Genomic DNA, 22,285 nt, shown 5'->3' with positions numbered 1-22,285 from the left:
TTCTAATTTCCTGGAGATCAGCTTAACAGTAAGCAGGTATACTCCATCAGAGCAGAGAGCTCTCACATGAACTGCACTATCTAGAAATCTAAGTTATTTTTCTAACAGCTTGCCATCAAGAAAACAGTTCTGCTTTACTTACTGATCAGTTTCTACTTCCAATCAAAATAAATAAGTTAAACTTTAATGCGTTAAAAGAACACAAACTGAAAATTTTTAAAAGCAATTATTTCTTTGAAGTATCAAAGTCTGGAGTTCTCAAAGTTGAAAGTTATATACTAATATCTATGTAAATATGAATGTAAAATTAAAAATAAATTTTCTAAGCAAACTATAAAATATAATACAAATTTAATTATCTTCATAACTTGTGATTAAGCTTTATTTTTCAATAACTGATGCCCATTAAAGGCTTATAACCCCCTGAAGATATTTCAGTTAACTGGCTCTCCTTAACCATTCTTCTCTTTTCAAACCAATCTGAACAAGATGCAAAACCTTTCTCTGTAATTTAACTTCCACAAAAGAGAGTATTGTATCAGACATCTGTCATTAATACTGATAATTATTTTCAAAGTGTATGTATATATGTATGAATATAAACATGTGTATATATATATATATGTATGAATATAAACGTGTATGTACACACAAATATAAATGAAATCACTATCAAAGAGTACCTATGAAAGCCTGTACTTTTATGATTCCAGTTATAAAACTAAAACACTGATTAGAACCAAAGATAAAGTCTCTTTCTGTGTCTTTTGTTCACTAAAAAAGGCTTTAGTTCTATCCACTGGTTACATTAAAGGCTAACTACTAGGCTGCAATTATCAAGAACCTGTTTCGGGAGAGGACTAATAAACAGTAAAAATGAAAGAAGGGAGGGAGGGAGGGAGGGAGGGAGGGAGGGAGGGAGGGAGGGAGGGAGGGAGGGAGGGAGGGAGGAAGGAAGGAAATAAATATGTTTATGTTTTCGGGGGCCAACAAGAAGAGCTCATCTGACAGTGAGTATTTTCTGGTATTTCAAACTGCTGTAACCATATAGCCCGAGAGTTCACATTAGAAGCATGTCCTGAAGCTTGCTAGGAACTGACTTGCATTTGGTACTTAGAACAGAAAGGGGAAAAGGTGAGAAAAAAGAAAGAACTGCAGAATCTTAGACCCTACCCAACAATTCACACATGCTGGAGTAGGAGAAACACTGAGATACTGCACTCAGGCAGTAGCCTAACAACGTCATTCAATCATAAGGTTGCAAACCAAATTAGATACATAATTCTCTTTAATATTTTACTACATCATAACGATTAAAACAAAACATTATAAATAAGGCCATGATTGCTTTGGCTAAAGAAGCATAAACAGATTGCAAAACTACCTTATACACTTAAAGTAAAAATCTAGTCAAATTATGAAAGCCCGAGTTTAAAACAAATCTGTTATATTTCTTCCTCTTTCCTATTTTTACATAAGCATATATGAAGTATACATACACTTTGCAATTACCTAATAAACTGAACGTAAAAGCCATTAATCAATATGGGACTTTTAATAAAGTTTGTCTACATTATTCCAACCAAATCTCAATATTGTTGTGTCAAGTTTATTTATTTAGCAAAGTAGTACAGACCGAAACTGTTATTTTCCTTATTTTAGCTAAATACAAAGTCACTAAAGAATCCAATGAAGAGGTTTGGTCATATAATTATATCCTTGCCAAATATGAAGTTGTTATGGGAATAGAAGTGAACCTATTTGCCAAATAGCTCAGGAACACCCTTAATAATATAAACTAAGAGACACCTGATGAAAGCCTTAGCCACACCCATTTATTAAGAGAAACTGTATTATTATAGTTTTAGAATTAAGGGAAACCTGAGTTTCCATTTTCCAGAGGACAAGAAGAGAACATGACCCATCACTAGAATCAGCACACTTTATCCTGTATGCCCCATCCTCCTAAGCTTTCATACTACTGAAGAGAATGAAATGGGCCAAGCAACCAAACGTTATCAGCCTGTCCAGAGCTTCAAACTTCCCCTAAATCCACACATCCTAACTCTTATCAGACTTCCACTGAAGCACCTTCCCCTGAACTTGAATCTATAAAAACTATTAAAATTCTGAAACATTATTAGCTCTTTCTGATCATGAAGCTCCAGTCCTAGTGACTACACCCACATTACTGAATCAGAACCAAAAGAAATAGGACAGACTAAACGACAAAGGCCCACCCACTAGAAACAAAGCATGCTGCAGCTACGCTTTACTCAAAAACTATCCCTAGTACAGTGCCTGTAACCTCCATACTGTAGCCTCTGGCCCCTGCTCTACTCACCAAGTGTCCCAGTTTACTTTAGGAGTTGAGGAGTTGGCAATTAACACCAATACTATTTTATTTTTATTATTCTGGATAATAATAAGTTATTATTATTATTTTTATACAGAGGCTTGCTATGTAGCTCTGGCTGTTCTGGAACTCACTATGTAAAGCAGGCTGGCCCTTCAGCTCACAGAGATCCACCTGCTTCTGCCTCCTGAGTGCTGGGATTAAAGGCATAGTATGCCACCATGCCTAGCTAACACCAATATTATCATATTAGTTTTATTAAGTGAACAACATCTAGAAAACTGGTCACAATACCCATATTTCCAGGTACAAAGGCCAAAATCAAAGAAAAAAGCAAGTAAGGGTAACCGAGAGGTGTCGCCAGTATGACTTTCTGCCTGTCTGTAGCATAAGCTGTGCTCAGGCTTTCTCTATCATTCAAGTCTCTGAGATGTAGTTTCTGAGACAGGGTCTTGCTATGCATCCCGAACCAGCCTTAAAACTCTAACAATCCTCCTGTGTCCTGGTGGTAGGATTACAGGTGCATACTGTGACACCTAGTCATACAACTCTCTTAACAGACAAATTATTTCAATTGTATGATCATCACTCCATTGGAGCAGAAGAAAACCTGTGACCCTATCCACTCAATGCATTGAAAAGTTAATGGTCACCTCTTTGAAGTCTGGAAATTCTATCATGCAGTTATATACAAAGGGATCTCTTCTTTGTTATCAAGAGAGATATAATAGATGATTGACAAGACAGCCATACAGGAAGACAGAATAGATTCAAATGAATATACACTTAAAAGAACTGAGAAGTCAAAGACTTTCACACTGCTCCTTAAACATGCATATTTCAGACAGGTTGAGTCTAGTCTCAAGATACCAATAGTCATTTCATTTATCCATTTGTTGAGAAAAGAGAAATGGGAAAATATTTAATCTTCAGTCCGTACAGCTCGAGAATGCCATCAAACAGCAAGGCAGAGAAAGGAAGATGGAAAATAACATGTCTCCTCCCACCAAAATAAATAAAATCAAACTAAAGTTGTTTTCTCTACTGCACAACTGAGTAACTTACCTGTATAACCAAAGATCTATCATTGTGGAAATATTCCTTCTTTTCCTTATATGAGCAGATGAAGCTATGATCTACAATAGAGCTTAAGCTTCCGGTTCTCAGCTTCAGCCTCGAAGAATACTAGACCCTCTTAAACGTCTCTCTTTAAAATAAAATGATAAAAAAGTATTAAATAAGGAAATTAACTTATGCTAATGATATACTCTGATTACAGAAGTACACAGAGGCAGCAGTATCTTCAAAGTGATGTTTTTGGTGCTTCCTGGTTAAGTAGCCTCAAGGGCAGTTAGCAAGTGGGACAAAGCTTGAAGAAACTTGAAACAACACAAATCCTTACAAATAACTCAATTATTAATTTAAGTAACATATGATTCAGCCCTTTCTTGCAATTTGCTGTAATCAAAGGCTTCCCCCCCCCTCTTAAAGATGACCATATAAAGAATTTCTAGAGGATTTCCTAGACTTAGGACTGAATAAAAACAAAACCATGATGCTAAGTTTACGCTGAGACTCCTTTGTATCCGAGCACATGTGAGCCCCACAAATAGGCACAGAGTAAGCTACTAACTGAAGCTTCTGCTACCTTTACCCATATGTATTTTCTTTTCTTTTTCTTTTTAAATTTTTATTGGTGGTGGTGTTGGTTTTTTTGAGACAAGGTCTCCCTACACAGCCCTGGTTGTCCTGGAACTCAAGCTGGCCCTAAGCTCGGATACCCTCCTGCCTCAGTCTTCCAAGTATGGGATATTATTAAAAGTGTGCACCACCATGTCTGACCACAGAGATTCTCCAATAAGAAAAAAGCCAAGAGTTAGATGAACTGGATCGATATGCATGATGTGAAATCCAAATCAATAAAATTTTCAAAAAAAAGGAAAAAGTTTCCTGAGTTAAATACTAAGTCTGATATTTTAATTAACCTAGTAAAATTCCAATTCTTGGCATATTATATAACTGCAGTTTTACTAGTATGTTATAACATCTTTTTCAGAGACCACATGCTCTAGCTAATTGGGTTATTAGGAATGACCATCTGCAAATAACAGTACTAGAAAAAAGGCAAGCAAATGTTTATGACTAACCTTGCCACTTTATTTTAAGCATTAAAGTAGATATTTTTAGATGGATACTATTTTAAGTGAAGTATTGTAATTAAGGACTGGTGCAATTACCAAATCTTATAAACCAGGGTTCTATCTAGTAAAAATGAATAGATTACTGCTCAAGGAGATGTACTTGGTCTATTTACATACAGCCAACAGAAACTAAGTAAGTATTAAAATGATCCAATGCCTGCTACACTTATTTTAACACACATAATAAGCTTTTCATTACTATAATATAGTATTTTGCTGGTTTATGTGTCTGTTTTGTTTTGTTGAAACAGGGTCTCACTGTACAGCCCAGGCTAACGTAACTCACAGAAATCTGCCAGCCTCTGACGCCTGAGTGCTGGGATTAAACATGTGAGCCAGCACACCTAGCCTGTTGTTTTGTTTTATGAGACAGGGTTTCCAGTGGCACAGACTGACCTCAAACATCCCTATGGTTGCTGAACTTGAACTCCCAAGGGATGGGGTTACGAGTGTGTACAAATAATTATGCCTGCTGTTCCTTCTGCTGGTTTTCAGACAGGGTCTTTCTACATCACCCTGGTTGTCTGGAACTCAGGATGTAGATTAGACCTAATTTTGTCTCCCAAATGCCAGGATTAAAGGTCTGCACTTCCATGTCCAGCACTTCTGTAATATTTAAAGTAGATTTTTTTTTTTAACTTTTTCTCTTCAAGCTTGCATTCTCATCCTAATATTTGTAGAACTGACTCTAGGGTCAGAGAGATGGCTCAGCAGCTGGGAGCACTGGCTGCTTTTCTGGAGGTCTTGAGCCACCAGAACCCACATGGTGGCTCACAACCATCCATAACTATAGTCTCATGAAAACCATGCCCTCTTCTGGTATGCATACGAAACACTCAAAAACATGAAATTAAAAAATTAAAATAAAAAAAGAATTATACTCTAGTATATATTTTTACCCTTGAAATTTCTTATTAATCTTCCTACTTACATTAATAAAATATTACGTAGGAAGAGATTGCTTCTCAGAGAGGAACAGAGGCACAACCTACTAACTATGAATGCAACCTCTCCTCATAAATTCTACAGTAGATAAAGTAGAAAACCTGCTATTTTCCCCTCTTTTTGTTTAAAGCTCTAAATTAGCAAGAATAGTGGTTGCACAGGGAAAACATAATCCTACAAAATGTAAGCTTGACTTGAAAATCCAGCTTTATACTGAAGACTCCAACTCATGACTTCCCTGCCCTCCCCAGAAGTCCATCAGAACACAGAGCAGATAGTCCATAATGTGGCAGCCACCATCAGGACCAGAGGCTCCCTGTACACTCTGAAATCGTGGCCACACTGTGATTTCATTTCTCATTTCTCAGGAGGGCTCACTACAGAGCATCCCTCACTGTACTTGCCAATTAGGAATATCTACCATTGTTATTTTCACAAAAGAACCCATAACTTATAGCTGACTTCTCATTTTAGACAGGCTCTTGTGCACATTTCAAGCCTGATACACTAGAACCACACCCGCCAATGACTTCCATCTTACTGGCCTTTGGGAACAACACATTCTTTTCTTACCTTTTGAAGGGTTTCGCCTAGTACTGCATTTATGTGTCATCACTGCTAATGTCCACGTTACACTGAGACTTCAGGAGTTATTTATACGGCTGTACTAGCACAACTTGTTATCTGTGAAGGGAAATCACAAGACGGTCACTATGATGTCACTATTTACAGACTTGTGGATAACAAACATATCTCCAGATACACATAGTACACACCATCCTTCTGAGTTCCTTAACTGAGTCCCTCTATTTACCACGGCACATATTACCAGAGCCAGAGGATCTACTAACTCTTACACAGTTACCCAAAATCAAGTATTCTCAATTTAAACTCCTGCAAAGCAGAGGGCCTTAAAGACATATCTCATTTTTGAAGTTCATAATCAGACATTAATAAGAAAGCACCTTCTAGTATTTTATGATATTTACACATAGAAAGAAACCCTGTAGTATTATGTTTTTACTCTTTTGAGGAGCCACCACTCAGCTCCAAAAGAATCACACACAGAGGCTTATTCTTTCTTATAATCGCCCAGCCTCAGCTTGGCTTGTTGCTTGACAGCTTTTACTTAACTTCTATTATCCTGCCTACCCTTTTGCCTGAGCATTTCTGCTCTCTTACTTCTGTTAATCTTACTCTTACTCCGTGGACTGCTGTGTAGCTGAATGGCTGGCCCTGATGTCCTCCTCCTCCTTGGGCTACTACATTGAAAATCTCCCAGATTTCTCCTTCTATATCTTCTGCCTGCCAGCTCCGCATACCCTTGCTCCTGCCTCGCTATTGGCCATTCAGATCTTTACTAGACCATCAGGTGTTTTAGACAGGCAAAGAATCACAGCTTTACAGAGTTAAAAACAAATACAACATAAACAAAAGTAACACACCTTAACAAAACCCAGCCTCAAAAAAAAAAAAAAAAAAAAAGAGGAAAAAATTTACAGCAATGGATGAGACATTAGACCATTGGGGGGGGGAGGGGAATAGGAGGAAAGAAGGGAATGGAAACCATTTAGTAAAAAAATTTACTAAAAAAAAAAAAATCTTAAAAATAAGAAAAAAGAAGAAAGAAATCCATGATACTTGGAACCTGACAGGAGCCAGCAAGATGGCTGAGCAGGTGAAAGTATGAAAAACACACAATAAATATGAAAAAACAAAAAAATGGCATGATGGGCTAGGAGGATGGCACTGTTATACCATGCTGCCACACAGACAGAGGACCTGGGGCTGGAGAGTCAAGAGACAGGGAGATGGATGGTGTTGATGGCTTGGTAAGGCTCCAGGTCTGGTGAGTGACTCCATAAGGCCAATGGCAAGTGAAGAAGACATCTAATGCTGGCCACAAAGAAATGAAGTGGGGTGGGGGAGGGGGGGTCTTGAGTTCCTCTTAAATATAACCTGAGAATTCTTGCCAGGGGTTGTGCAGGCCTACCCAGTTTGGGTGCTGTTCAGGACAGGAGCAGAGCACGTGCCTACCATGCAGGAGACCCTAGGTCTGATGTGAGGCATCACACACATACACACACTAAGCACACATGCACATGTGTACACATGGTTCTTTTATAGCAGTGTTACCACAGACTACACCCTCTACAAAAGTATCACAGGAATACACAGGAAATGAATGACAAAACAAGGTGAAGCTGAGTGTGTGGTAGCTCCACCCAGCACTGGAGGTCTAATCAGGCAAAGGATACACAGATCCTGGCACCCTGGACACAATGAAGTCCTCTCTCAAAATAATTTAAGGGGCTAAGGATACAGTTCAATGGCAAAATATGGACTTAGCAGGTGTGGAACCCTGAAGTCAAACTCAGCACCCACAAACAAAAAAAACACCCCTAAAATGCAGCTGTACAAACCTTTCTTGAATACGAACTAAGATACCACACTCAGCAGTGAACACCTACAGTCTGCTGCTTAGGAGGCAGAGCAGCAGGAATCCTGGTAAACACTGCACTTCAAAAGCAAACTCTTAAGTCATTTCAATCATTGTACAAGTGTGTCTGTGTGTGACTTATGCTTCTTCCATACAAACCAAAGAAAGATGCCTACAATGTCACTCCAAATTCCCACATGATAGAAAAGTCAAAAAGCTATATAGAAAAAAATGTAGGTAACCATGCACCTGTTTTGTGGATAACAGAACTGTCAAGCCAGGTATGGTGGCACACACTTGTAATCCTAGGTAAAGACAGGAGAGTAAGAAGCTATAGCTACAGATATGGATAAGATAGCCTGAGCTACAAGGGTCCTTGTCTTTAAAACTAAAGGAACACTCATTCCACCTTCGTGACACCCTTCCGTTATTCACATATATTTCAGACATTCCACAAAAAATGTTGCATTACTGAAGCGGATAAAATACTTTGAGTTACAATGACATTTTCCATTTGAATTATTTTAGTAATAAGTTCTAGGCACTTAAATAGCTATTTGTCTTTTAAATACACAAAATACAAACAAGCTATGTAAGCCCCGTTCTTAAAGCCTTATTTTATTCGATCCTTGCCACAAAGCTCCGGTTGTTTGCCTGTACTAATAAATTCATGGGCTATTCAAGCAAATCTAAAAACCAATCTTCACTGCAAAGAATTCTCTTCTCCACTACTTGCCATGAACACTAGAACTACTGTGCTCACGACACACAAGTCCTTCAAAAAGGCTACAGCAACTTCCCTAAAAATACTGGCTCTGGTCATAAAGCACAGGGATAAGCACAAACACTATTAAAGATAAACCACAAAATCCAGGCTAAACTAATAACTTGAGTTGCAAGATACTGCAATATTGTAATGTTAAAGGCTTGGGGGGAAGAAATTCAAACAAAAGGTTATATTATGGACTCATTTTTAATACTTTACTCTCTACTTAATCTAAGTAAAACTAGTAAAAATATAGTATGATTTTTATACAGCCAACTGTAAAAAGCATAGAATAATGGTCAAAGATATTTTTAAACATTTTTCTTATTCTTTCATAGTCACTTCCCATTTTAAAAAAAATTACTACTTGGTATAAAGCCTGACCTAAAAAAGCCTACTCTCCTGGTTCCCTGGAGTTCAAAGCCACAGGTTAAGTAGGATTCCTTTATAGGTCCAGAAATATGGCTCAGCAGAGAGAAATATCAGACCCAGAAGCAGAGAGATGTTTCATTTTCTGTCACTGCTAGTCACTTTGCCTACATTCATTTCTTCATATATAAACTGCAGACATACCACCTGCTTCCACCTCAGGGAACTACTGTGGAGAGCTTTTGTGAGTCAGGTCTAGACACTAGTAGTGTACAAAGCTTCATTCTACTTGAGGACATCTCAATGCAGGCCACATATCATCTCAGAATGATGGCCACACTTTATGCCACCTTCTGTAGGAAATGAAGACTGCCAGAAGACCTGAGAGGAAGACAGTCCCACTGGTCAGCCCTACAGACCAGGTTACGGTAACACACACCTTTAATCCCAGTAGTCACACTAGCTGTCATAGAAACTGGGCAGTGCAGTGCATGCCTTTAATCCCAGCCCGAGAGAGGATTATAAAACGGGGGAAGACAGCTCTTAGACGCAGCCTCCTTCTGAGATTCCAGGAGGTAGGATCGCCATTTCAGACTGAGGTCAAGGTAAGAGCCAGTGACTGGCTGTTTTACTTTTCAGATCATCAGGTTGAACCCCAATCTCTGACCCTGAGTTTTTATTAATCCTGATTCAAGCTTCCTCTGAAACTTTACAGTGCCCCGCACTCAACTGAGAGTGTGTTAGAAAGACTATTTCTAGACCACATCCACAGACACTTACACTGAAAGGGACAACAAAAACCTTCATGTTGTCAAATACACAAATGTACTCTCCAACTGTTTCTCTTCTGTAACAGTCACCCATGGTCATTTTCATACGCAGACCTTCATCATCAATCGCGTGGATTACTGAATATCACTAGTGCTACCTGCGAATTTGTTAAATTCTAGAATCACCTGGGGAATAGGACTGAGATGTCTGTGATATATTAGCTCAAGCGAGAAGACTTGCCTACTATAGATGGGCCACATCCTGGGCTGGAGACCCTAGGCTATATAAAGCAGAGAAAGCATGCTGAGTGGTGGCATGACTGTGGTCATTGCTCTCTCTGCGTGGCTGGGGACACGTCACCACCTGCTTTAAGATCCAGATGCCTTAACTTGTCCTACCATGATGAACTGTACCCTGGAACCGAGAGCTAGTCACCCCTTTCCACATCAACAGAGAAAGAATGAAGAGAACTGCTTTACATGTGGTCCTGATGCCGTTTGCCAAGGAGGGAGACAGCATGAGACACACACCTGACCACGTCCCTCTCCTAAAACTTTTTTCAAACCCTTGTTTAGAGTCAGGGTTTCTCTGTGTTTGGAGCCTGTCCTGGAACTACCTCTTGTAGACCAGGCTGGGCTCGAACTCACAGAGATTTACCTGCCTCTGCCTCCCAAGTGCTGTGATTAAAGGCGTGCACCATCACTACCCAGAAAACCAGAAGTTTTCAAGCACAGCATCAGAATCATCTAAATAAAATACAGAGAGAGGGAGGTTTATAGTTCCACAAAAGTGGAATTTAATCTAAGTGTAATATATTTCTGTAATTTTTATAATTTCAATTTTTATATGAAGCACAGGTGTATATAAAGAAAAGCACACAAAGCCAAGTACGGTGACACATGTCCATAGTCCCAGCAGTCAGACTCTGAGGCAGGAAAATAAGAGTTCAAGGTCAGTACAGTTATATAATAAGATCTCAGAAGTTGTTTGGAGCAGTGGAACGATATAAACAGAAGCCCTGAACTAAGCTAAGGCACTTAAGAGAGATGCCAAGAAGACTGGAACCCAGTGGCAAGAATAAAGAATCATGGAATAAATTTTCAGTCAGCCAGGTTCTAAACTAGCCTTGTAGGCTATGGCAGAAATCTATTCTGTATTTGACATGTTTCTTTATTTTTCAAATGTTAATTTGGGGACCTTTTATTCTATTACAGAATTAGAAAGATCACAATCTAATAAATACTTTTCAAAGATTATATTGGCTCCTGTATAAACTCAGACTCATGCCTAACAGGAAAGGAATAATACAATAATATAGCACAATACAATACATGATTGAAGGGATAACAAGTTTTAAGTAGAAAAACGCCATGATTTAATTTTGTCACTCACATCCATTCAGTAAAACAAACTAACTAGGACCAGCTATGTTCTCGGTGGTGGTTTGGGCTTTGCAATTACAAAGGCAAAAATCCCAGGCTTTCACAAAGCTTATACTGAAATATAAGCAAACAAGATACATATTACCAGACACTTCTGGTAGACACTCTGTATGCTGTTCTATTATAAACTGTGTAAAAATATGTTGTTCTGGCTTGAGAAGGTCTCTACAAATAACAGCAATGGTAATAAAATAGCTGAGACAACGAATGAAGAGTAACACCACGCCAAGGCGTTCCCTCTAGCGAGTCACACTTAAACTGAAAGCGCGCACAGTTTGCTGGGCACAGTAAGGACTTGGGATTTCCTGAGTAGGACAGAAGCCACTGGGAAACTTCAGATCAAGAAAACAGCAAAACGAGTTAGGCAGTGGTGATGCACGCCTTTAATCTCAGCACTCAGGGAGGCAGAAGCAGGAGGATTTCTGTGAGCTTGAGGCCAGACTAGTCTACAGAGTGAGCTCCAGGACAGCCAGAGCTACAGAGAAACCCTGTCTGGGGGGGGGGGGGGGAGACAGTAAGTAACACAATTCAGTATTTTAAAGTATTCATTCAGATTGTGATCTGGAAAACAAACTGTACCCATCAAAAGAGTAGAAAAAATTAAAAATTATAGATGGCTTATAAGGTCATTACTGCCACAGCAGAAACACTGGCCAAGTTTCCAGTGGGAGAGCTAGGAAATTACCCACTTCACTTTAGACGTCAAAGGCAAGCTTAAGAGAACTCACTATGCGCTGGAAGCTAACACTCCTACTGGGCAGTGCTCTTGCAGGGCTACTCTCATAACCGCACCATGATTCCATTTGCTGAAGGCTCGCCTAAGTCTAAATCACAGCTGCACATTTCCTTTTGGAGCTTCAGATCCATATAGCGAACTGCCTGCCAGTATCAAACTCCAAATTCCATCCACACGCCAAGCACCACCTCCCTTCAGTTCTAGAACCTTCCTGGTCCTACCTTCCTAACTAAGGGTGGCATTGCAGAGTGCCCTCCATTCCTAACGCAAGCCCCGCAAAGGAGCATGTGGTGAAGACTGACAGCTGCAAATGTGTGGGTGCCGTATCTTCTTCCACATGGGACCCAGGGTCCAACTAAAACGTCAAGCTGGGAAGCAGGGGCCTTCTCTGGCTGACCCATCTAGCAGCCCCAAAGTAACCTTTCCATTCTTTTTCCTGTCTCCCGGCCTACTGAACACCATACACAGACCTAACTACCCAAGCTAACGCTAGTCTCGTCAAGTCCATGTACTCTGTTATGAAGCCTGCCACAAAGTGAAGAGAACCATTGTTCTGGCTTGAGACAGGGTCTCCCTAGGTAACCCAGGCTGGCCTCAAACTTAGTTCTTCTTTCCTTGTCTCCTGAACAGTGTCACCATGTCCAGCTTCTGAAGAAAATAATTAAATCTGCTTTCTCTCAAAGGACAATTCTCCAGAGACAGTCTCCTCCTTTCCTGGGGAGGCACTTTAGTTACTCATCAGACTATGCTAGTGGGATGTAAGGAATCTCATATTCCTTTAACTCTGTTCCCACACAGACTGTGACAGTTCTTACCTGAGCCTAGACTTCAAACCTCTCCTCTGTGTACTCATGCCATCAGCACTTTAAACTCTAGGGAAACTGAGGCAAGGCCCTTTCTGCTTTGTTTTTGAGACAGTATCTCACTACGTAGTCCTGGCTTGCCTGGAAATCACAATTCCACCTTTGGGAAGTCATGTGCCACCATGCCCGACTTGACAAGGCCTCTCTAAGGCCTATGAAACCTTTTCAGCCTACCACTGCCGTTTACTGGCCGATGTCTCCGGTCTCAAGCCACCTATTTTCCAGGCTTTTACTATCCCACACTCCAATTTACCCTAGGCGGTTTATTTCTGCAGTTTTCTCTACGCAACTACCTTAACATCCCACATATAACCAACCTATGTACCTAAATAAACTCATCCTACTTTTTTCCATTTCATAACAACAAATATTATTGTTTCCTGATACATATTAAACACTTAACATAGAAGGGCCAGGGTCAGTGAGACATTTCAGCAGGAAAGGTGCTCGCCTGCATCCCACATACTGGCAGGAGGGAAAGCGGTTATCCTCTGATCTCCACAAACTGTGGCATCCAACCCACTCCAAAATGTTTTAAAAAATAATTTGTTATTACCGGGCGGTGGTGGCACACACCTTTAATCCCAGCACTTGGGAGGCAGAGGCAGGCGGATCTCTGTGAGTTCGATGTTAGTCTGGTCTACAGAGCTAGTGCCAGGACTGGCTCCAAAGCTACACAGAGACCCTATCTTGAAAAATAAAAACAAAACAAACAAAAAAATTATACATGCGCATCCTATATCTCATTTAGGACCCATCACAATTACTATTAGACCTCTCAGTTTACTGAGTCACAATGAGAGGTTAACTCAATCAAGGTTCAAGATCAGAGAGCAAGTAACCCAAGACACAGAGATGGGTTTAACGTTGTGGGGCTGGAGACTTCAGTCTGAGTTCACTTAGTCTCTCGAACACCAGAAAACACTCCACCACCTTCCTGTGGGTTCCGCTCCCCACATGATGGCCTAGCCTTTAACCATACCCATATTACTTTCTGTAGCAAGTTTCTTCCGTTACCACAGTGCTGCTTTCTCTAAGTTCATGCTATAGCACCTCCTCCTCAGATTCCTTCTAGAAAGCTCTATGACAGAGGAAACAGGGTCTCGCGTTACTCAAATATCCATGTATCAATCAACAAATGAACTTTAACAGCTTAACATATTATTGCAGTTGGGTTCAAGCCTGTCACCCTAGCATTGCAGGGGGGCTGAGGCAGGATAACTACTAGGACTCTGAGGGTAGTCCAGTCTAATCTATAGTCTGTCTGTCTCAATAAATACTGCTGAGGTGGCTCAGTGAGTAAAGGTGTTTGCCATCACTGGATAACCTGAGTTTGCCTCTTGGGACACAAACGGTGAAAAGAAAGACCAAATACCATGACATACATGATATATGGTCACATGCACAAGTTAATTTTAAAAAGAAAAAGAAAAAGGAGCACTTGGAACCAGCACTTAACATTTATCATGCACTGTACGCTGACTGCCCTCCATGTCTTCTCTATGAGCATTTTTGTTTGAGTGGTGAGAAAGCTGAAGCAGTTGTCTGTGATCTTGGTGCCAGTTGGTATTAAAGCAGAAATGTGAGCCCAGGAAGGCCTGTCACTCACGGGAAGAGATAGACAAGACAGTGAATGGTACCTGTAATCAAATGCTACTTGTTATTGAATTCTGGGAGATGCTGAAAGGGTAAACTTGGGAAGAGTAGTATGTAGCTTGGCTTTTTGTTTTGTTTTGTGTCAATACAGAAATTTTGACTGTAGACAAACTTCGTTTTTACAGTTGCTGAGGACTGAATTAGGGCTGTGCACACCGGGTAGGCTCCGTACTCTGGGCTACACTGGGTCAGAGGCGTCATATTCGTTTGCGAGCCACCTCCAGCCCCTATTTTCCTCATTCATTTAAGGCAGTGGTTCTCAATCTTCCTAATGCTGTGACCCTTTAATACAGTTCCTCACACTGTGGTAATCCCCAGCCATAAAATGATTTTGCTGCTCCTTCATAACCATAACTTTGCTACTGTTAAGAATTGTAATGTAAATATCTGATATGCAGTATATCTGATATGCAATCCCAGAGAAAGGATCAATTTGACCCCCAAAAGGCGTTGTGACCTGTGTTTTAAAGGAACCTGTGGTTGAAAATCACTGGTTTAAGGCAAGGAAAACACTATTACATACAATTGCCCTGAGTACTAAAAAAGATAAATTATATCAAGGAGCAAAAGCACTATAGCACAAATTACTAACTGTTAGTATGAACTATGTATGACAGCTAGATACTATAGTCATTCTTTTTAAAGCCGTTAAAAATCTATGGTTGGCTGGGCATGGTGGCACATGAATTTAATCCCAGCACTTGGGAGGTGAAGGCCAGCAGATCTCTGTGAGTTCAAGACCAGCTAGAGTTACATAGTGAAAGCCCATGTCAAAAATGAAACAAAACACAAAACATCACTTTTCACTTTCAACACTCCCATTTTAGACTAGAAAACATTATTTAACTACTGAAGGAGCAGAAGAGTCTTGGGAGTGGTATAGTTGTTACCTTTTACATATTATATTATTTAATGTTTTTAAATGAAAGTATAATTGCATTATCATCTTACAAATATTTTTTTAAAATTTCACACAATGTATGAACTCCTTCCCTTAACCCCTCCCAGGTCTGCCCCCACCTCCCTCCCTACCTCCAGGTTTGTCTTTTTAATTTAGGGACCCACCAACTTACATTTCTGTTGTGCGTAGCTTCTGAGTACAGGAATCACCTCTGGAACATGCTCAATCTAGCAGGAGCCACACCCACATAGAAACTAGCTCTCCCCCAGAAGCCATTAACTATGGCTAGCTCCTTAGTTAGGGCTGGAGGCTCGTAAACTAACTGGCTTGATCTTGTAAGATCAAGGTCGTAAGCAGACAACAAAGCTGTTATGAGTTTGTAGGTGCATAATAAGGCCCTTTCCCAGAAGAACGCACATTGTCTGAGCACAGTCTATGCTAACTTCCTCCCAGTGGCTGTTAAAGCACAGACCGGCTGGAGGAGTATCAGGAACATTTTATACCACTGCTGTGAAGATTCTGAGCAAAGCCCAGTGCAAGGATAAAGCGAGGACTAAACAATTTAAACAAAGACATAAACTGAAGTCAGTGTCCTCTGAAGACTCATCCCCTATCTCTATTAATACAGAAAACAGCCATCTACTATCTAGAAGTGCAGGGGCTGAACAGTCAGCTATAAGGCCTGGAAACTCTGTAAGCCTACTAGCTTATCATCTAGAAGATTTCAGAGACAAGCCAACCTATCAGGTAATACAGATAATTGATCAAAATTGAATTCCTTTTCTCTGGAGTCACCTTTCCTTTGACTAGGGCTAGTCAGCTTCATGCCCTCAGGTAGTTAGGACACCTGGAGAAGTCAGTAGAAATAAACCACATGAAGTAGGTCTGCACCTGAGTCTCTCTAGGCCTTGATGCTGGAGTTCTCAGCCTCAAGAAATGGGGGGGCGGGGGGGTGTTTAAGTCCCCCATCTTATGGTTTTGTTTTAGTCTCCTGACTTAAGTATTAAATTCCTGCCAACCTTTAGTCAATACATCCATTAACCTATCAACACACATCTTACTTTATGTGGATTTCTATTTAAAGATACCTTATTTAACATTGCTGACTCATTCATTAACACTCAACACAGGCGGTAGTCATAAAACTCATACCTGAATAAAGTTCGCCTAACATGATTTTCATCGTAATCTTGTATCCACACACTAGACTGCACTTCAGCTCTCTTTAAGTGTGCAGTGCAGGAAACGGAACGTAGGGCCCAATTCACTGAGATACATACACCTTCAGTCACTTTAAAACACGCTCAGAAAATGATACAGTTAATAATGGCACAGAAACCCTGATGTAGGATTCCACATCCTCTGAATGCTGTGAATACCATTGGTTAATAAAGAAACTGTCTTGGGCCTACGTAGGGAATAGAGGTAGATGGGGGAAACTAAGCTCAATGAGGGGAAGAAAGAAGGCAGAGTCAGACAGAAATCATGTAGCCCTGGGGCTGGAGACAGACGCTGGAACTTTAGCCGGTAAGCCACAGCTACTGTGGCGATACACAGATTAATAGAAATGGGTTAAGAAATAAGAAAATAGAGCTAATGGGCCAAGAAGTGATTTAATTAATACAGTTTCTGTGTGATTATTTCAGGGCTAAGGGATCAGAAACTAACTAGTGGCCTCCTCCAACAAAACCCCAAATAAATACTCAAAGCTATCTATAAGGGGCCTTAAAGGTTGTTTAAGGTATAAGATAAATCTTTATTTTCTGACAACTGACCTGTCAGGAAAAAAAAGAAGGCATTTCCCAATGGCATTTGATTTAAAAAGCAAAATTAACTCAGAAATTATCACAAGTGTAAGTCACAAAAGGTCTTGCCTCTAGAAGGGCACTCAGGAGGCTGAGAAGACACTCAGTAAAGTGCCTGCTAAGCAAACATGAAGATCTAAGTCCAATTCTAGCACCCACACAGGTCGGCATGCTGGCACATGCTGGTAAGCCCAGCACTAATGAGGCGGAGACAGGAGGCTTTCTGGCCAGCCAATATAGTTTAAGAGGTGAGGTCCAGGGAAGAACCTATCTCAAAAAATGTATTAAGTATGTGGAAAGTGATCATGAAGACAGCTGATGTCAACCTCTGCCTCCTATGCACATTGTGCACACATGGACTAGGCACTCAAGACTGTCTGCGTCTGTTCAATTTACAGATATTCTTAAATCGCAAGGAATTCTCTTTCATGTTTTGACCTAATTTAAATAATTTAAAAATATTTTAAAATAGGAAGCCAAATATAACAGAGACTATGAAAAGGTAGAAAACCTGAGTATACACTACAGCAACTAGAACAGAAAATATCAGTATAGATAACCTCAGTCTTGCCACAAGCAAAGCTCGCAAACATAAATTAAAGGAAATCAACAAAATTAATGACTTAAAACTGTCCAAAAATGTCAGGATCACAAAACCTTAGGGTAGGCTAGGCATGGAGATGCATAATCCCAGCAATACTATGGTGGATAAGGCAGATCTCTTTTGAGTTTGAGGCTAGCCTGGTCTACATGGTGAGTTCCAAGATAGTCGGGGCTACATAGAAAGACCCTACCTCAAAGACACCCGGGGGGTGGGGTATGTGTACATGAGTCCAGATGCCTGAAGAAGTCAGAGGCATCAACGCCCTGGAAGCCAGAGCTGAGGACAGTTGTGGATCACCTGACCCGGTGTTGGGAACTTAGGTGCTCTTGAGCACTAAGACCTCGCTCTGGTCCCTTCATTTTGTTCATTTTAACGGGACTATTAACAACCATATTGCCTGTGGGAACAGCTAGCGGCATCCTGACTCTAACCTGCTCTATGCAAACAACTGCTCCACAAGTTATTAGCTCCTAGCAGGTCTTCCTTCCCTTCTCACTCCATCAATAGTTCCTCCTCTCCTTTTGACACATCAAAAATCCTCCCTTAATTAAACAAGGTAATAGAAACAACAAAACAAATCTGCTTATTACTATTTCACGTTCTTAATTCTATGTATCCTCTGATGTCATATGGTGTTATCTGTGGTGTTATCCATGTACTCAAAACCAAACTGGGATCCTTGGAAGAAGCTCAGTCACGGCTCCAGTTCTCCCCCAAGTTCACCTTTCCTAAAGCAGCTTTCAGAGCAGAGTCAACACTACAAATGTATACTGCCAACATGGACTCCTACTGGTCCAGCCTGATACTTCATTTGCTCGAGTACGGAAGTTCTGTTTTGTGCTATTATCTGTTTCTGTACATCATTTTGTAACCCTGGCTTGCCTGGAACTCCTTATGTAGATGTGGCTGGCCTCCAACTGAAAAGATCTGCCTGTCTCTGCCTCCTAAGTGCTGGGACCAAAGACGTGTAGCACCACACCCAACCAAGGTATAACTTCTTCAGACTACTCACACAGCTTTCTAAACTCAATAGAATCTGCTGTCATTTCAGTAACACTGCACTATTAAGAGTTATCTGTCAGTACTAACAACTAACACTGGTCATAATCATTGCCTATCTTTGTTCTAAACTTTCTGAAAACTCCAACTAAAACTCCAAGCTAACACAGCCACTACTTATTAACTGAAACACTTCAGTTAATAGCTGCAAGTCATGGAAAAACATAGGCATAGGAGTGACACATGTCACCGTGTGACAAATCCTGGCTGCCCACCTCTACATCAGTAAGAACCAGCAGTACTCACAAGCCTTTGCTCTATAGAATCCAACTAGAATGCACTAGGTTTATTTCTAAGGAAAATACAGATTAGAGATAAAGGAATTTGCTTAAATTTACAGAGCTAATAATGCTCTCTACATTATACCACCCAAGAACATGACTACAAAAAGGGCGCACCTGCCCACAAACAGGTGCTCAATAATGACCAATTCCAAATCTCTCACTGCTCTCCACCAGTGACCAGAACCCATGCTATACCAGCAATTCTTTTAAACTTTTTTGAAAGCTTTATTTGGGGCTGAAGCCACGTCTCAGCAGTGTAAGAGCACTTGTTGTACTTCCCCGAACACCCACACAGCTCACATCCATCTGGGACTCCAGCCTCAGGGCATCTGATGCCCTCTTCCGGTATCTGCAGCCATTGCATGCACATGACACACGCACATACATGCAGGCAAAATACACACACTTAAAAGTATAGAGAAAATAATTTTTACAAAAGCTTTGTTCATTTTATAATCATGAGTATTGTGCCTTGTACCTGTAGAGGTCAGAAGGTGTCAGGTCCCCTGGAAATTTTTGGTTCCAGATGACGGTGAACCACCACATGGGTGACAGGAACTGAACACGGGTCCTCAGCAAGAGCAACAACTCTCAACCTCAGTTATTTCTCCATCCCCAATTCTTTTCAACTTTTAAATTACCAGCAAAAAAAAAAAAAAAAAAAAAAACCTTATCAAATGCTATGATGATTTTCATTAGTAATGTATTGTTATTTAATTAACAAACTAAAAATCTCAAAGTTATGCCAAACATACTCTTTAAATTCTTCAGTGTTAAGGAGCTCAGTTTCCTACTCTGGAAAGAAAGGAGTCCACCATCCCAGAGTCTAGCTGGCGCCTCTCAGTAGCTGAGAAGCAAACCCAGCAGTTAATATTTGCTATAAAGGCTGCCAACACACCTCTCATATACAGATAATTTATGCTAATGTAGCAATGACTAAGCTGGAGGGCTGAATATCCAGGACCTTGGGCAGGGAGGGCCTCATTCCATTCCTGGACAGGGCCAGAGAATCTACAGATCAGTCTACAACAGGGTCTGAAGAGAGGTCAGGTTAAGAGACCTGGGTTCAGCTCCTAGCAGCAACATGATACCTCACAGCATTCTGTAACTCCAGTTTCGGGGGATCAGACACCCTCTTTGGCCTTCAAGGTACCCACATACATAAAATAATTTTTTTTAAAAAAACTATTAACAGCAAAGATATTCTACTTTCCCATAAGTCCATGGGCTACACTTCTACTTTATAATTCTATTAGGTACCTTTAAGGATGTATCAGTGATAAGACAGCAATTTTCAATACAACCAAAATCCTACAAAACCCAGGAACTCACCTTGAAGATGCCCACACCCGTGTGCTCCACTCCAGCAAGCCTTATTTTCTTCTGAGTACCCTTTTGGCCTATCTCTCATGCCAAAGCCTGTGTTGGAACATATTTAATGAAATCTACAATTCTGCTTCATTTCAGGCTAGTCCTGAAATTCCTCGAAGTCACAAATCCTAACTCAGCGTGAGTCAAGGCCCGCTGCTGAGGAGAACAGTACATGCCTCTCGACCCCCAAACACTGACAGCAGAGCCCGAAGAACCCAGGAGTTAAAAGATGGAATAAGTCATGTATGGCGGGGCTGGTGACACAGTTCTGTCATCTCAGCATGGCACATGGGAGGCTGACGACGAGCTTGAGGCTAGTCTTGAGGCTAGTCTCAAAAAGCAAAACAACAAAAACTCTCAAACCAAGCAGGGTGCAATGCAGTGGTATACATGATCCTGCAGTTAGTAGGCTGGGGCAGATTTTCTATTCAGAACCATCTGGAACTATATAATGAAAATCCATCTCAAAAACAAAGTAAAGCAAACCAACCTTTTAAGTGATTTATGAAGCATGACAAACCTTGAGAACCTGTACTTTATAGTTACAAATTAATCAAAAATTTTTTGGTCAAAGTAGGCTAACAGAAAAGTATGCAGGTCAAGAATGAAAACACTGGGACTAGTTCACCAACACTAACGTTTGTGGGCCGAGAAAGATAATACACATATGGAATCCTAAGACTTGGGAGGTGGAGGCAGGAGATTAGGAGTTCAAAGTCACCCTTGGCTACACAATGAGTTTGGAGCTAGCCTGGGCATCATGGCCCCATCCCCAAGGCATTTATGAACTGAGTATAACTGACTAGAACATCTGCTCAAGGACCAGTGTTTCATCACTCGCAACACATAAGCACACACATCCACTGAGACTGATAAACAACTCTAACCATCCCATGTCACTCTGTCCTTTATTATCCATAATATAATGTTCTCCTAAATGTTCCATCAAATCCAGACAGAGCTGGAGAGAGTTCAGCAGTTAACAGTGCTTAAATTATATGCAAAAACTCAGTAATGAATCTTTCCTAATGACTTTAAGAGAGCAGAGTGGTACGGGAAGACAAAGTGCGACTTCTGCTAGCAAAGCCGCACTTCCATCCGAAGGTAGGCTGAAAGCAACACTGACTTGGTAAGGGTCTCCCATGACTCACACAGCAATTTACAACGTGATTTTATAATCTGCATACGACCATGTGCATAAATATTTTGAATGCAGAACAACTTTAACTTAAATTAGGACTTTTTCTTACTGGACTCTCAATAGTCTTTTAATAACTGAAGATTCTACAAGCAACCCCCTAATGCTGGCCCAGGAATCACTACTACCTGAGGAATTCCAAGAATGTAAAGCGAGCTTCCAAGTAATGAAAAGGCACTAGCTTGTCAGGGACGCGGGACTCCAGTCTTCAGAACAATTAAGTGGGGGGAGTAGTTGAGTACTGATACAAGGCAGTAATGACAGAAACTCAAAATACACTGTTTACTTACACTGCATTAGAACAAACGTGTTCTACCAGTCCCTTTGCCGCCCCTCGGACTTCCTCAAAAAACGTCTAAGTTAGTGTTGAGATCCCCATCTCAGGCTCCAAATGGAAGTGATGATAGAGTACCATCTCACAACGGGAGAAGTGATGATGATAGAGTACCATCTCACAACGGGAGAAGTGATGATGATAGAGTACCATCTCACAGTGGTAGAAATGATGGTAGAGTACC

General features: G+C 40.6%; 1 protein-coding gene across 4 annotated transcripts in view; it reads right to left on the bottom strand.

The window, feature by feature from the left end:
- Positions 1–22,285, bottom strand: part of Zzz3 (zinc finger ZZ-type containing 3) — a 68,632-nt gene that overhangs the window by 40,718 nt on the left and 5,629 nt on the right. For all 4 annotated transcript variants that reach the window (XR_009058606.1, XM_057793395.1, XM_057793394.1 and 1 more), the window contains exons 2-3: positions 6,076–6,186; positions 3,422–3,563 (exon numbers count right to left, since the gene is read on the bottom strand). Coding sequence is in view for 1 of the 4 variants with exons in the window: in XM_057793396.1 (XP_057649379.1) it covers positions 3,422–3,444 (23 nt within the window). In the remaining 3 variants the exon portion in view is untranslated. The remainder of the gene's footprint in view (positions 1–3,421; positions 3,564–6,075; positions 6,187–22,285) is intronic.

Source organism: Chionomys nivalis, chromosome 18 (genome assembly GCF_950005125.1).
Source record: "Chionomys nivalis chromosome 18, mChiNiv1.1, whole genome shotgun sequence".
In the NCBI taxonomy this organism is placed as follows: Eukaryota; Metazoa; Chordata; class Mammalia; order Rodentia; family Cricetidae; genus Chionomys; species Chionomys nivalis.
Note: the sequence above shows the minus strand (reverse complement) of the source record. Positions and strands in the feature narration are given on the sequence as shown.